The sequence below is a fragment of the Peromyscus maniculatus genome, chromosome 15 (genome assembly GCF_049852395.1).
Source record: "Peromyscus maniculatus bairdii isolate BWxNUB_F1_BW_parent chromosome 15, HU_Pman_BW_mat_3.1, whole genome shotgun sequence".
Lineage (NCBI taxonomy): Eukaryota > Metazoa > Chordata > Mammalia > Rodentia > Cricetidae > Peromyscus > Peromyscus maniculatus.
The window spans coordinates 81,710,376-81,724,140 of NC_134866.1; the positions used below are offsets into that span (position 1 = coordinate 81,710,376).

The 13,765-nt window shown below is 43.1% G+C and overlaps 1 protein-coding gene across 1 annotated transcript in view; it reads left to right on the top strand.

The window, feature by feature from the left end:
• Positions 1–13,765, top strand: part of Pik3r1 (phosphoinositide-3-kinase regulatory subunit 1) — an 87,755-nt gene that overhangs the window by 57,295 nt on the left and 16,695 nt on the right. Inside the window, exons 3-7 of the mRNA XM_006982723.4 lie at positions 1,336–1,428; positions 2,113–2,187; positions 8,116–8,247; positions 9,047–9,248; positions 9,461–9,540. Coding sequence (XP_006982785.1) covers positions 1,336–1,428; positions 2,113–2,187; positions 8,116–8,247; positions 9,047–9,248; positions 9,461–9,540 — 582 coding nt within the window. The remainder of the gene's footprint in view (positions 1–1,335; positions 1,429–2,112; positions 2,188–8,115; positions 8,248–9,046; positions 9,249–9,460; positions 9,541–13,765) is intronic.

A 13,765-nucleotide genomic window follows, 5' to 3' on the forward strand; every position in this document is an offset into this window, starting at 1 on the left:
CTGAAATTATTGGATTATTGACAGATGAGTTACTCCTGAAGATGTTTTTATTAAGATTCGCAACGCTATATTTTGGAGTTTGAGAAATGTGAGGTGAAATATTTAGCTCCCTCTTCTGGCATAGTTTTGAAAAATACTTTCACTTCAGTTTTTTTTTTTCTTCCTTTTTTGAGTGAAAAATATGGTTATCAATATAATGTTGTCAGAGCAAGTAATTTGTGATTGTCATTCTATTAGATATTTTTGTATCATTACAACTGGTAAAATGTACTCATAACATATGAAAACACAGTTTATTAAAGTATCGTATTTCTTGGGGCTGGAGAGGTAGTTCAGTGGTTAAGAGCACTTGTTGCTCTTATAGAGGACCCAGGTTTAGTTCCTGAACCAACATAGTAATTCATAAACATCTGTAACTCCAGTTCCAGGGTTTTCTTTCCTTTACAAGTTCCAGGCACACAAGTGATACATATACATATACATCATATACGTATATGCCAGCAAAACACCCATACATAATATGAAATAAACCTTAAAAACTTTAAGTGTCTCATTTCCTACCACATACACACACACACACACACACACACACACACACGCACGCACGCACGCACACACGCATGCACGCACGCACGCAAAAGTTTTGATAACAATTACACAGGGGTTTAGTTTGTTGTTAGGTGGCCAGTGGTCATTGGTGTTGCCTTTTATTGACAGAACTCAGTGCAAGGGTACAAAAGAATGCCCAACTGCTAGGAGTTCAGCTGTTCAGGTATGTATCAGGATAACACACTATCTCGTAAGATTTTATCTAGTCTCGCCTACCTGAGCAAAGGTTCTTTTATAATAACCTAGAAGCCAGACTTGATTTCAGATGTTCCGAGAGCTCCCCTAGATTGAACTCTTAAATAGCAATTTGCCCAGGCATGGGGATAAAGGGAGCTGTACCCTGAAACATCTCTCAATGCTCCCTGAACATCCAAGCTCCAGTCTAGCCTGGAGCCCCTCTACCTAACCCAGCCTGCACTCTGAGGTGCCCTAAGGCAGGACAGTCTGTCCTAGGAAAGACGTCCCAGAGGAGAGACCATCCAAGGCCTGTTGTCAGGGGATTCTGGGATTCTTGGTGGGCATTGGGAGAGTGTTCTGGAGAAAAACAACAGGTATGTCCTAAGGCTCCAATAATGTGTAGTGTGGTGTAGGAATCCCTTTAGCGCCACTCTGAGTTTGCTATGGATGGGAATCATTGAATTACTTGTATTTAAATAGTCTTCATTGTGGTTGAATGCATTTGACTGCCTCCCATGAAACCTAATGTCGGGAATTTCTTTTTTTCAGCTTTGACCCTTCCTGATCTGGCTGAGCAGTTCGCCCCTCCTGATGTGGCCCCACCTCTCCTTATCAAGCTCCTAGAAGCCATTGAGAAGAAAGGTAACCAGACTGCTAGAGGGAGTTAGTGTTTGAGACCTTCAATTCATGGCTATTAAACTTGATATGCATCTCTAGGCCATTCAATATGTGACTGTCTTACTAACTGCTGTCAATAGAGGCCGTTCTAATCATGCTAGCTGTGTGGGTCTCTGTATCAGGGGAGGAATCCTGGCTGATAATTTCTAACTCTAGACCAGTAGTTCTCAACCTTCCTGACACTGTGACCCTTGTATACAGTTCCTCCTGTTGCGGTGACCCCCAACCATAAAATTATTTTTGGTGCTACTTCTTAACTGTATTTTGCTACTTTTATGAATCGTAATGTAAACATCTGCGTTTTCTGATGGTCTTAGGTGGCCCCTGTGAAAGGGTCGTTTAAACCCAAAGGAGTTCCAACCCACAGGTTGAGAACCACTGTTCTAGACTAACGTGCCGTTCCTTGTGGGAGCTGTTTGATTCTTCATAATTTAATAAATATGAGTAACCTGCTTTTTAATGGCTCACTGGATTTGCCAAAAATTATTGACATAGCAGATAAAATTAATTGTTGGGGTTGGCTTCCAAGAATATTTAGTACACATCTCGAATAGATACTGGATGGAAATTGGAATGTCCCTCTGGCACCAGGCTCTCAAGTTCTCCAGAGAACTGTGTTTTGCATACATGGTCTGTTTTGTGTCCTAGGACTGGAATGTTCGACTCTCTACAGAACACAGAGCTCCAGCAACCCTGCAGAACTACGACAGCTTCTTGATTGTGGTGAGTGTCCCATAAACGAGGATAAAGCTCACCTTTCTGTTTCTGACGCCCCCGCCCCACCCCACAACACTGTAAATATCAAAAGACCCCTCAAATCATCGAGTTTCCTCTGACCCATTGAGTTAGCAGTGCACGCCTTGGCTGTGTGGCTCCTGAGTGTGAGCTCTCAAGCTTTTTCACACACGTGAGCCCCTGGGTTCTGCAGGAATTTCAGAAACCATTTCTCGGCATTCATTGGACACTATACCTCGGTCTTGTTCCTTAGCCTTGCCGTTGGTCACATGTCATTCAGTTGAGTCAGCTGAGAAGATTCTAAGTCATTTGACAAATGTCTCCTGGTGTCCTCCTCCTCCTTCTGTCTCTCTTCTCCTCCCACCTGGCTTGCTGGCCTTCTTCCTTGTTCACCTGCTGACCTCTTCATGCCAAATGTCCATCGTGTAACATCATGACCCTGGGGTGATTTACTCAGTAGTGTGACGCTAACTGCACTCTCTGCAGAGGAAAATTACTGGGTTAGAGTGTTAGCCCCTCTGTGATGTCAATATCCCCACTGTGGCTGACTTCATGCTAACATGATGTCATTGAATGTGGACTTGGGAAAAACTGAGAACATTTGGTCTTCTGAAGCAGCTCCAGCCAGCTCCAGCACACCATTACTTAAGAGACACTAACTTGTCCTGCCAAATGGTCGCTTTAAATGGCTTCCTCTTTCCTTTTCCATACAGGGAAAAGTAGTAAACTCATGCCAGCAATCTATCTTCTCATACCAACTTCTAGAATTTTTCAAATCCTTCATTCATGTATAGTATTCTTTCTTCCTTTTTGTTTTTGTGCATTTCTACCTCATATCATTTACCTGAATTTGGATATTTAAATGAAAGAGTTGTACATGTTCTTCTTCTTGTTCTGGACAAGGCTCCTTCAGAAGTATGCTTGCACAGGAATGCCCATCTGACCCTTACAAGGTAACTGTTTGAAGTGGGAAGTAACTTCAGGATTAGGCAATTTAGGGAATTTCTACAAAAGACGTTTCTTAGAGAAAAGACGAGACTAGATGTTTATCAGTAAGTGATTTCACTTGAAGCAAACCCAACCAAATGTCTCAACCCCAGTTCCTGTGTCTCTTGAGCTCAGCCAAGCACACACAGGGCAACACACCTCTGTGTGGATGTGCCCCATGCTTCTACCAATGGGGTCTTTAGAAGCTAACTGGCAGAACAGTCAAGAGTGAGAGGCTTTTCTGTTTTCTACGTTTCCACCAACCTTACCAGGGTGTGAAGGAAACACTGAATTTTGTTCTTTGCCAACTGAAATAGAGTTACATGTGTTGGTTACAAGGGAAAAAAAAAAGTAAAATTGAACACATGCTAAAAGTCACAGGAAATGTGAAGACATCAGAAACTGATGAAATTGTGAAAAGCTGGTGGTTAAGGTTTTTAATGTGACCAGTACAAAATGATCCAGGTTAGCATTGGAAAAAAGTTGGTTTGTTTTTTTTTTTTCACACCACTCAGAGAATGGTGTAAACCACCAAGATTCACTCACGTCAATAATATATTTTGATGGGCAGCTTTCCTTCCCCATCGACATCAAAACCCACATATAGAAAACTGGCGCATTTTCATAGCCACAAAAGAACACATATTAAGAGTGCATCTGCAAAAAGTGTCTCCAGGTTGTAGACTTTTCAATACATCAAGTTATTATAATATCCCGGAGAAAGCCTCAGTTCACCTGACAAAGGAAATGCCGCCTTTTAAATGACCTTGTAAATTTGCGACGCCAGACAGGTGGGACAAGCAGCCCACTTCCCTTAATACCCACTGTGTCCTTTGACAGCATCTCATGTTAACCTGAAGTGTGGGTGACTCTTAGTCTCCAGGAAGGAAAGCCCAACTTAAGCAAATTCAGTTAACATGATTTAGTGGGAGGGCAGCAAAGCTGTGGTTTCTACCCAGATTATTCTGATTGTCCCTCCCCTCCCCTCCCCGCCCCTCCTTCATTTTACCCTAAAACAAACTGCCATGTGTGTATGTGTGTGTGTGTGTGTGTGTGTGTGTGTGTGTGTGTGTGTGTGTGTGTCTTACTTGAATTTTAATGGTCCTGACGCCCTTTGGTTTCTCATAACCTGAATTGGGCATTCTCAACCTGGAGGTGTTGATGTGTTCCACTGATGAAGAAGTGGAAGACTGTCACGTTCACTGCAGGGTATTTTTGCCACATCCCCTAGCCTCTCTACCCATGGGGTGCCAGTAGCATCCACCCCCCCCCACCCCCCCCCCGAGTCACGACAGTCAAGAATGTCTCCAAATAGTGCCAGTTGCAGCCTACTCTACCCACATGCCCTAGGAACCACTGAACCAGATAGAGATCAGCTGGTGGCTGGCTGGGGGTTGGGGGTGGGGCTTCCCAGGGAACTGGAGTCATGAAGTATGGTAGGAACTGGTTACCCATTGGTAATGTAGTGAAAAGTGAAATGAAAAGAATACCAGCTCTTTTCACTAAAGACAGCTGTGGGTAGCTAAGAGATGCCAGGGTAGTGTTAATACAGAAGAGGAATCTTGTATTGCATAAGTCAGAAACCCTGGGGCACATGGAAAGTCACGTCACAAAAAAAAAAAAAAAGTAATAAAACCAAGTATACTTCATCATCAACTCTTGTGGACTTTGACATGTGGTGAGTTTATCCCAAGGCCTGAATGATGTGATTTCATTCAAACACTGTCAAGACTTGGGTGGATGACCCTCCCTGGGTTCTTAAGAAGGTCTCTGAAATGAGCACCAGCCTAAGGGCTCCAGACCTTAAATACCTGCCGTTTGGCTTATGTTGGCTGCTGAGGAAGGCAGGAAGAGCAGGGGAGAGACACACTTTGTCCTCAAGCCTCCCCAGGTGTGATGTGAGATACAGAATTGCCAGACTACTTGCCAATTCTCTTGGTGAAGGGATTGCTCATCGGCCCTTGCAGGTGCACCAAGGGGATTATGCCCAAGAAAGGGACATATGACCCTCGAAGTCTACAGACATCGATAAATGGTGAAGCATACTTTTTCAGTATGAGAAATTCAGTGATTTTTCAAGGCAAAGAGATGAAATGAAGCACACAAGGGCATTGTCTAGAGGGCCCAGAAACTTGGAATATTCTTTGGAGTTCTGTAGTGATACCCATGTAGTCTTAACTGACACTATATAATTTCACTAACAATTACTTAGTTTCAGGCTAGACCCTTTATGCAAAGGCCCAGTATGGCCTTGCACACTTATTATAAAGTGCTTTGTGTCCGGTTTGCTCTTTAGGATATTTAATGGCACAACGTTTTGCCACCTTATCCTTCAACTTCTATAGTTTTTGCCCTCCCCTGTCTTATGTGTAGTGTATACTGGACTGATTTTCTGAGAGGATAAAAGTGGGATGTGATAATCACTTACCTCTGGCTACTTGGTGGAACAAGTTTTGCTTAATGCAGTGATGTATCCAAAGACTTTTTGTGCCTCGGTCTCAGCCTCGATTTACCACAGCTTCTCAGTGTGGGGGTCATTTCCTTCCTGCATGTGGTGGTCAGGAAGTATTTGGAACAACAAAAGGTTTCTGAACCAAACTTTAAGTCAAAACCAAACATGGACTAGCCTAAGACATTTTGGGCGGCATTTACCCACGAGTCCTCCTTCACTTTCACTGTATCATTAGTTCTGGACATAAAATCTTCACACCTTGCACTGTGTATGCTGTCTGTGCCTGTGGCCGCACCCACTCCAGCTCAGGTTCAACACCATCGTATGGTATGAATTACTTAAAATGTTTCCTGCCTCATAGAAACACCACGATTGAATTATGGATGACTTTGACATGGATTTTCCTATCATCCCTCTCATTTTGTGTATCTTTAGGATATTGGCATGTATTTACACACACACACACACACACACCACATGTATGCATACACACATATTAGTATATCTTTGGATTGGATTGTATAAAAATGTTTGATTGTGAAAACTGTTGTTTGAGTTTTTGATTTGAGTTTCATTTAAAAAAAAAAAAAAGTTAAAGAAATTTTGGTTGGGGTTAGAAGAGAATTTCCAGAAAGTTTTGGAATGACTCTTGACGTAATTCTGCCATTTTATATCATGTATTTATGCAAAGCAGCATGCCCCTATTCGCAATTTTTAAATAATAATATTGATTACCTCTGAAAATCACTGAAGGTGCTGTGTATCTTACAGTATCCAATACTAAGCTAAGATTTATTTCTGTATAAGAATAAACAAAGGAAATCACTCATTAGTAGGCAGATTAGCCTTCACCTTTAATCAATGGTAAAATTATATGTGTACTTAAGAATACTTTTAAAATAAACTGATCTACAATTTCAGTAAGTATTTGCTTTGTGTGCCTATTTTACATACCTATATATTTTGGGTCATATAAAAATTTCTTGGCTACAAAAAGATCATGAATAGGCAAAGGTTTTCATTTTGTTGTTGGTTTTTTTTTAATTGAATAGGGAAAAGTTTAAAGAGCTTACTTACAGTATCCATCTTTCAGGGATAGCCTAAGTACTGGCCTTTCCTTATAGAATCATTTTAAGATGACTCTGGTATTTTCTCATCTCCTAGACACTGCCCTATCCAGCCATGCACTGAGTTATGTAATTTCTTTATATTATCTTGTTCCTTATATCTCCTTCACAGAAGAACCCTCAGTGCCATAACTGGAGACAGTAAACAACATGTAACGTCAGCCCACCTTCTGAGTACACCTTCCCTAGATAAGTCTCCTCACATTCCTTCCAGTTGCCAAATGGCTGTCTTTTATGGATGCCCTTGGCCATTCTTGCTCTTGGTGCCCCTGATTTCTATTGGACCTCATTTCCTTTCCCATCCCAAGGACTGAGCTACATACACCTTATGTGTGCAGAAAAGTGCTTTAGATTACTGTTGCCCCTTTACTGAATGGCTCGACCTCCTTTCTAGCTGATAGATTTATCGGAGAAATTCGTTCTCCTTCTCTTTGTTCGGAGCTAGTTGGATGCTCACAGGTTAGATAATGACAGCATTAGGAAAAGCTTTCTGGAACTGTTCAGATTATTCTACAGGCAATCTTGAAATTGATTGCTAAAAGGCTGTAGTATCTTGATATTTAGTTGAGCATTCTGTTCAGGTTGAATTTTCTGTAGCATTTATCAGTTCAGATTTGAGAAAACCTGGAATTTTCATTTCTCATCTTCCTATTGTGCTACGAGGAAACATTGGCTATATATATATGTCAGACCCTTCTCAGTCTGGGCAGAACTACTCCCCCAAACTGAATATAATGTATTTCTCACACCGCTGTAGAGGCTGGAAATCCAAGACAATGAAGGCATAGACCTGTCTGCTTTCTTTGAGGCCTCCCTTGACTTTCCAACAGCTGCCTCTCAGTGTGTCTTCACATGGCCTTTCATTTGTTCCTAGATTACTGGTGTCTCTGTGACTTTGTCTTTTCTTATAATGGTGTTAGTTAGATCGGACTTAGGGCCCACTCTGACAGCCTTGTTTAACCTAATCACCTCTTGCAGGGTCCATCTCCAAACGTGTTTCTGTATGGCGCATTGGGGCTTTGAGTTTCAACATAGGCACTGGAGAGGGCACTAGCTTATCAATAACAGTGGCATTATTTCTTGTTGCCCTAAGGAATATGGTACTAGCCCAATAGCGAAAGGCTGGGCATGCTGAATGCTTATAATACATGAGACAGAGCTACGCAAAGAAAAGCCATTCTGTCCCAAATTCAGGAACTAGCCCTATGGGAAACAGTAGTCACCACGCCATGGCTTCTGTTTTCCTCACATTGCTTCCTTCCCTGTATCTTTTTTAAGTCCCACATTTGGGAAATTGGCCCAACAGAAGTATGAATGCCTGAAATATTTCTTAAATTATTTCTCTCCTAGATGCCGCCTCAGTGGACTTGGAAATGATTGATGTACAAGTGTTAGCAGATGCTTTCAAACGCTATCTCTTGGACTTACCAAATCCTGTCATTCCAGTAGCTGTTTACAATGAAATGATGTCTTTACCCCAAGGTTGGTTTTATTTTTTCAGACCTCTCCGAACAGATACTGACATGTAGATATGCTTGTCACTCTGTGAAGTGCTGGGTATAAGCAGAAGGCATTGAGAAAATTCTAAGCTGTCCCCCAGTGCCTCGCCACCACCCTGATTCCCTCCTTAGCTGCACAGCACCTGGGCATAGAAGGGGCTTGGATTCCTGTTTGCTTAGAAGCCTGCCCATGTGTTAAACTGGCTAATTCACTTCTGATCACTCTCTGCAAAGATCACTGCAGATGTGAAGGTCATGATTATTCAAGCACTAGCCTCAGACTCGGAGACCCAGGGCTAGAATGCATGGTGAGAAATAGTCTTGCCCTCTTCCCTGTACACCCAGAACAAAATGTATCGAGGGTGGAGCACCCAGCATCAGCAGCCTCCGTTCAGTGCTTTGGGGACAGGAAATTGTGGTTCGTGACCTTCAAAGTTTAACCTGTGATACTTATCTGATGCTCTGAGGAAGTAGCCAATCATGCTTGGTGCTGCCTGATGGAGGCCAGGCTTCTGAGAGCACACCCTGAACATTTTGTGGTTTTTTTACAAGAAGAATGTCTTGCATTTCATTTGGCTGGAGATCTTTACTTTCTCACAATGCATTTCTTAATAAGAAGGACGAATGTCCTTGGTACCTCTCCTGAAGATTTCTCTATGGGCCTCCTCGTGTAGCTAAAGCAGAGACAAGAAATGGTTCAAGCATTGGCTCATTGGCACCTTTACATAGCCTTACTTTTTTTTTTTTGTCCTGTATTTTTTTTTTTTTTCCGTAACTTGTAGAAGTACAAAGCTCTGAAGACTACATCCAGCTGTTGAAGAAGCTCATTAGGTCGCCTAATATACCTCATCAGTATTGGCTTACGCTTCAGTATTTACTTAAGCATTTCTTCAAGCTCTCTCAAGCCTCCAGCAAAAATCTTCTGAATGCAAGAGTCCTCTCTGAAATTTTCAGCCCTCTGCTTTTCAGATTCCCAGCATCCAGGTAAGTGAAAGATGAAAAGGAGATTTGGGGGTGGGGGGGTATGGAGAAGCGGGTGATGAGTGGCCCTAATGGTTATTTCAGGGTTATCTAAAGATACTGGGTCACAGATGGGCATTTTATGTGGACTTGCTGTACACTCATCAGTAGAATGATGAATGGAGACGGTTCTGTTTTTAGGAACTCTGGTTCTCACAAAACCCTTTCTGTTGCAGCTCTGATAATACTGAACACCTCATAAAAGTGATAGAGATTTTAATCTCAACTGAATGGAATGAACGACAGCCAGCACCAGGTAAGGCTTTGCAACATTCGACGTTCACTTAGCTTTTGGGGCCTTTTCTTTGTACTTCTGCAAGTTTAAAAAAAAAAAAATACAAGAAACAGAGTAAGCTTGTGTGTGGCAGATACCATTGAGCCAATGCTTAAACCATTTTGTTCTCTCTTCCTTAGCTACAAAAAGAGGCCCATACAGATAGAAACAGTGGTTTCTATCTCCTTTGAATTAATGCAGGCTTCTAATACAATTGGAACCCATAATAATATGTTAATTTATGGTTCACAGAAAAATAACAGTGGTGGTCTATGTGGTACAGTTAGATGTCAGCTCTTGCAGAATTAAGCTATTTTGGTTTTAGTCGTCGTTGTCATTGTCTTCTTCTTTTTTTGAATTTATTAGCTCGATACAAGGTCTCACCACGTAGTTCAGGCTGGCCCTGAACTCACTTTGTAGCAGGGCTTGGCCTTGACTTCAAGCCTCCTTCCTGCCTCTACCTTTTTGTCTTAGATGAGCACTGGGAGAGCTCCCTGGACCCAACACCTCTTAGGCTTCAGGCTGCTGAATAAATTTATGGAGTTTGTTTTAGCTGTTGACTTCTTTTTTGGTTTTTCTAATGCTTATAAAGTGTGGGGGGGATTTATAATTACTATATAATTTAAAGTATTTTGGAGTGTGTATTTTGGAAGTGACCATGCCTCGAAATGTCCGTCAAAACAAACACTCTCAATAACACTGACAATATGAAAGCAGTGTTCACTAGAAGCTTGTCAGAGCAAGCCAGAGGCCTCTTTGAAAGCAGGTGGTCTTCTAGCCCTTTAAGAGGGCAGGGAATGTAGACTCACCTAGAAAAGCAGGTTTTCATTTAGAGAGTCCAGACAACCTGTGATCTAGTAGCAGCGCACAAGGCTGGTCATTTAGATGACTAATCAGCCCTTAGTAGGTGAAATGTAAGTGCAGGGCCAAGAGGAAGTTTTGCTTGCATCCTTTACGCCCAGCCTTTTAAACTGAAGCACCCTGTTTCTACTACCTACAGTGGGTAACTCATGCAGATTAGCTTGGCTGTGAGCAGCCACTGGGACAGAGCAACAGACTGTGCTTTTCTGTCGGTCACTGCCTGGCAGGCTGTGTTTCTTTACATCTGGAGGCAGCAGACAGAGAGAGGGGCGGGGTGGGGGGGGGGCTTGGGCTCAAACCCCAGCCTGAGATGATTGGCTAGAGATGAGCACTGAAGATGCAAGACTTAGGAGGACTGGCCCCAAATACTGTCCCCAGCGTGAGAATGATCATAGAGGAGGCAAGCAGGGTATATTCTAAAGGTTCCAAACCACAGCCAACAGCATTTAATGGGGATGCCCAGAGCTACAGACAAGTGCACTGAGGAACCTATCTGTAAGCATCACCTGGGACTTTAGGCCAAGGGCAGCACAGAGGTTTTTGTCCCATATGAATTTACTGGGTAGTGGATTTAGGAGCCCTGGGTTATGTTCAGGAGCCGCCTTTGGCCCTAATGGGAAAGAAGGAGAGTGGGGAATGGATGTGGCTGTGAGCCATAGACTAACCACACTGGCTAGGGAGGAAGAGAGGTACCGAGAATAGGCAGGCCCCAGCCAAAGCGGCCAGCTGCAACTGTTCACTTCCTCCTGACAAGCATTGAGAGGCACCGTGGAGAGGAGGCACAGCTGAGCTTTATTTGCCCTGAAGGGTTTGGGTGGGTAGGGGTGAGGGGAGCTGAGGAGCTGGTCATCCTGGGCTTCTCAGTAACAACCCCTGGCCTCATCAGGCAGGTGACATGGAGGCCCAAAGCCAGACAGGACTTTTTACAGATGAATTGATTACTAAGGGCTTATTTGTCTGATGGGGGGTGGGGGGTTGGGGGTGGGTATTCACCACTGGAGTTTAATATAAATGGATTAAATGTCTTTTATAAGACTGACTCATAAAAGCAAGCATGTATCATCATCAACCATTTTCATAATGTGGCCTGATACACAGAAGAGCACTCCAGTCCCCCACATAGCAATTGGTATACTAATTTCAAAGGAGGATTAGTTCCGTCAGCTCTGCTGCTGAAGAGTGACAAAGATTGAACATAGTAGATTGTCCCAGTACTTGTGTAGGCCCTTCACCAAAAAAAAAAAAAGAAAAAAAAAAGAAAAGAAAAGAAAAAGAAAGAAAGAAAGGAAAAGAATTAAACCCAAGTAATTCTTAAGCCCCATCTGAACCATTTCCATGCCATGTGGTACTTCTCAGCCACCCTGAGCATCATCTGGTTCCCTTAGGATTAACTGGATGCCTCAGAGTGTCTCACTTCACTCTCCACCTACAAGAGAGTAGGGGGAGGTGCCTTCATCCTGAACACCATTGGGCTCCAGGATAACTCCAAGGCAGTGATTGGCAGGGCATCCCAGGAAAAAAGAAATGACCTCTTCAAGCCGGTGGGAATCCAGTGCCTTCCCAGAGGCCTTCCCCACCAGCCAGCCCAGCATGCCAGGGTCCTCAAGGGCTTTGGAAACTCACCTCCGGTGCATCTCAAGTGAATGCTCATAAATCAGTCATTTATAGAAACTGCCACTCTGCACAGAAAGGAGTCTTTGAAGGACCCTTGGATGGGGACTACAAGGAAATGTGTGTTGTGGGGCAGATAGACATCTTCTCTGAGTTTTACCAGGTAGTAGTTAGAATGAAAAGGCAAAATATCAACTTAAATAAGGCCTGTTAAAAATGTAGCACTGGGCTGGAGAGATGGCTCAGCCGTTAAAGGCTAGGCTCACAACCAAAAATATAAGAGTTCGGTTCCCAGCACCCACGGCTGTCTCTCCAGCCACCAAAAAAAAAAAAAAAAAAAAAAACGTAGCACCTAAATACTAGCTGCGAGTGCCCTTCTCCTAAGACAGAGCTTTAGAGCTACAGTTGGTAACTTTTTAAGGTAATTGAGTAGGTAAATTCATGGAAGAATACACCCTGAAAAGGGCCTTGAAAACAGGTCCAATTTTAACTGGAGAAAAGGAAAATGGCATTTTGATGCAGATGGACAGCAAACCAGCTAATCAAAGTGTTTTAGGCTGTATTCTTTAGGTTGTGCCCACTCAAGCTAGGACATTTGTACATCGCGATCTCTTAAGACTTGGGTTTCATCCCTGGGCTAAACTGTGTTTCTCTCACTGGCCTTACTTAGGTTTTTGACACTACCTCTAAGGCCAGGGCATATTTCATTCACTGACTCTGATTCTAGGGTCCAAGAGTGTTTCTTTGGTACTGGTTTTAGGATCAGGGCATGTTTCCTTGGTTGATAACTTCCAAACTACTTAAACTTTTGAGTTGGGGATCAAATGTGAATATTTTTGTGTTTATATGCTTGGTGTCATTATTATGTGTCCATCAGTAGAAAGAGAATTTTTTAACTAAATGAAAATAAAATACACAAATGAACTTAAAAAAAAAAAAGAATTGGGTTTTTCCAAAGACCACATTTTAAGCGACAGGGTTATAAGCCACCAGTGGGACTCTGAAGAAACAGAGATGACAGGCTCACTCTATGCTACCCGACCAGTGTATGCCACAGCTGGATCTGCCCAGGAGCTACCTTTGGGTCCGGCCTGTCCTCTTTGCAATCTTTGTATGACTAAGTTGTTGGAACCATCTCGAACCATGGGGCTGTTTTCAGTGTCCACTCAAAAAGCCTTCTGAAGTTACCAGAAAGATCCTGTGGACAACATAGAGCAAAGGGCCACGGTGGATAGGTTTGGGGACAAGGCCCCATGGGATGTACAGCGGAAAGACGAGCGGGTGGCTCTCCCAGGATTGTTAGGATTAAATGAGCTGACATATATAGGCCGTGCGGCTTGGTGGGTGGAGTGGCCGGGATGTCAGTGCCACGCCCCCCCCCCCCCACACACACACAGCTTGCCAATGTGCCTTTGTGCAGTGCACAAAATGTGCGACCGACCGTAGACAGTGTCCCCTGTGCCTTCCACTTCATGTGTGTCGCAGTAGGGTCCCAGTGTGCTTTCTGCACGGGCTAAAATGGCCCATTCACAGTGTGTGTCTTCTTCAGCCCCTGTTCCCTTACCTTTAACTTCCTGTGGTTGTTTTGTTTGTTTGTTTGTTTGTTTTTTTGTTTTTTTTTTCAGAACTGTTTAATTGGTTTGGCTACATTTCTAAAAGGCAAAGATCCACTCCAGTTACAGATATGAGCACAGACTAATAATTCTCCAACGATACGCATATACTGATAAACTTT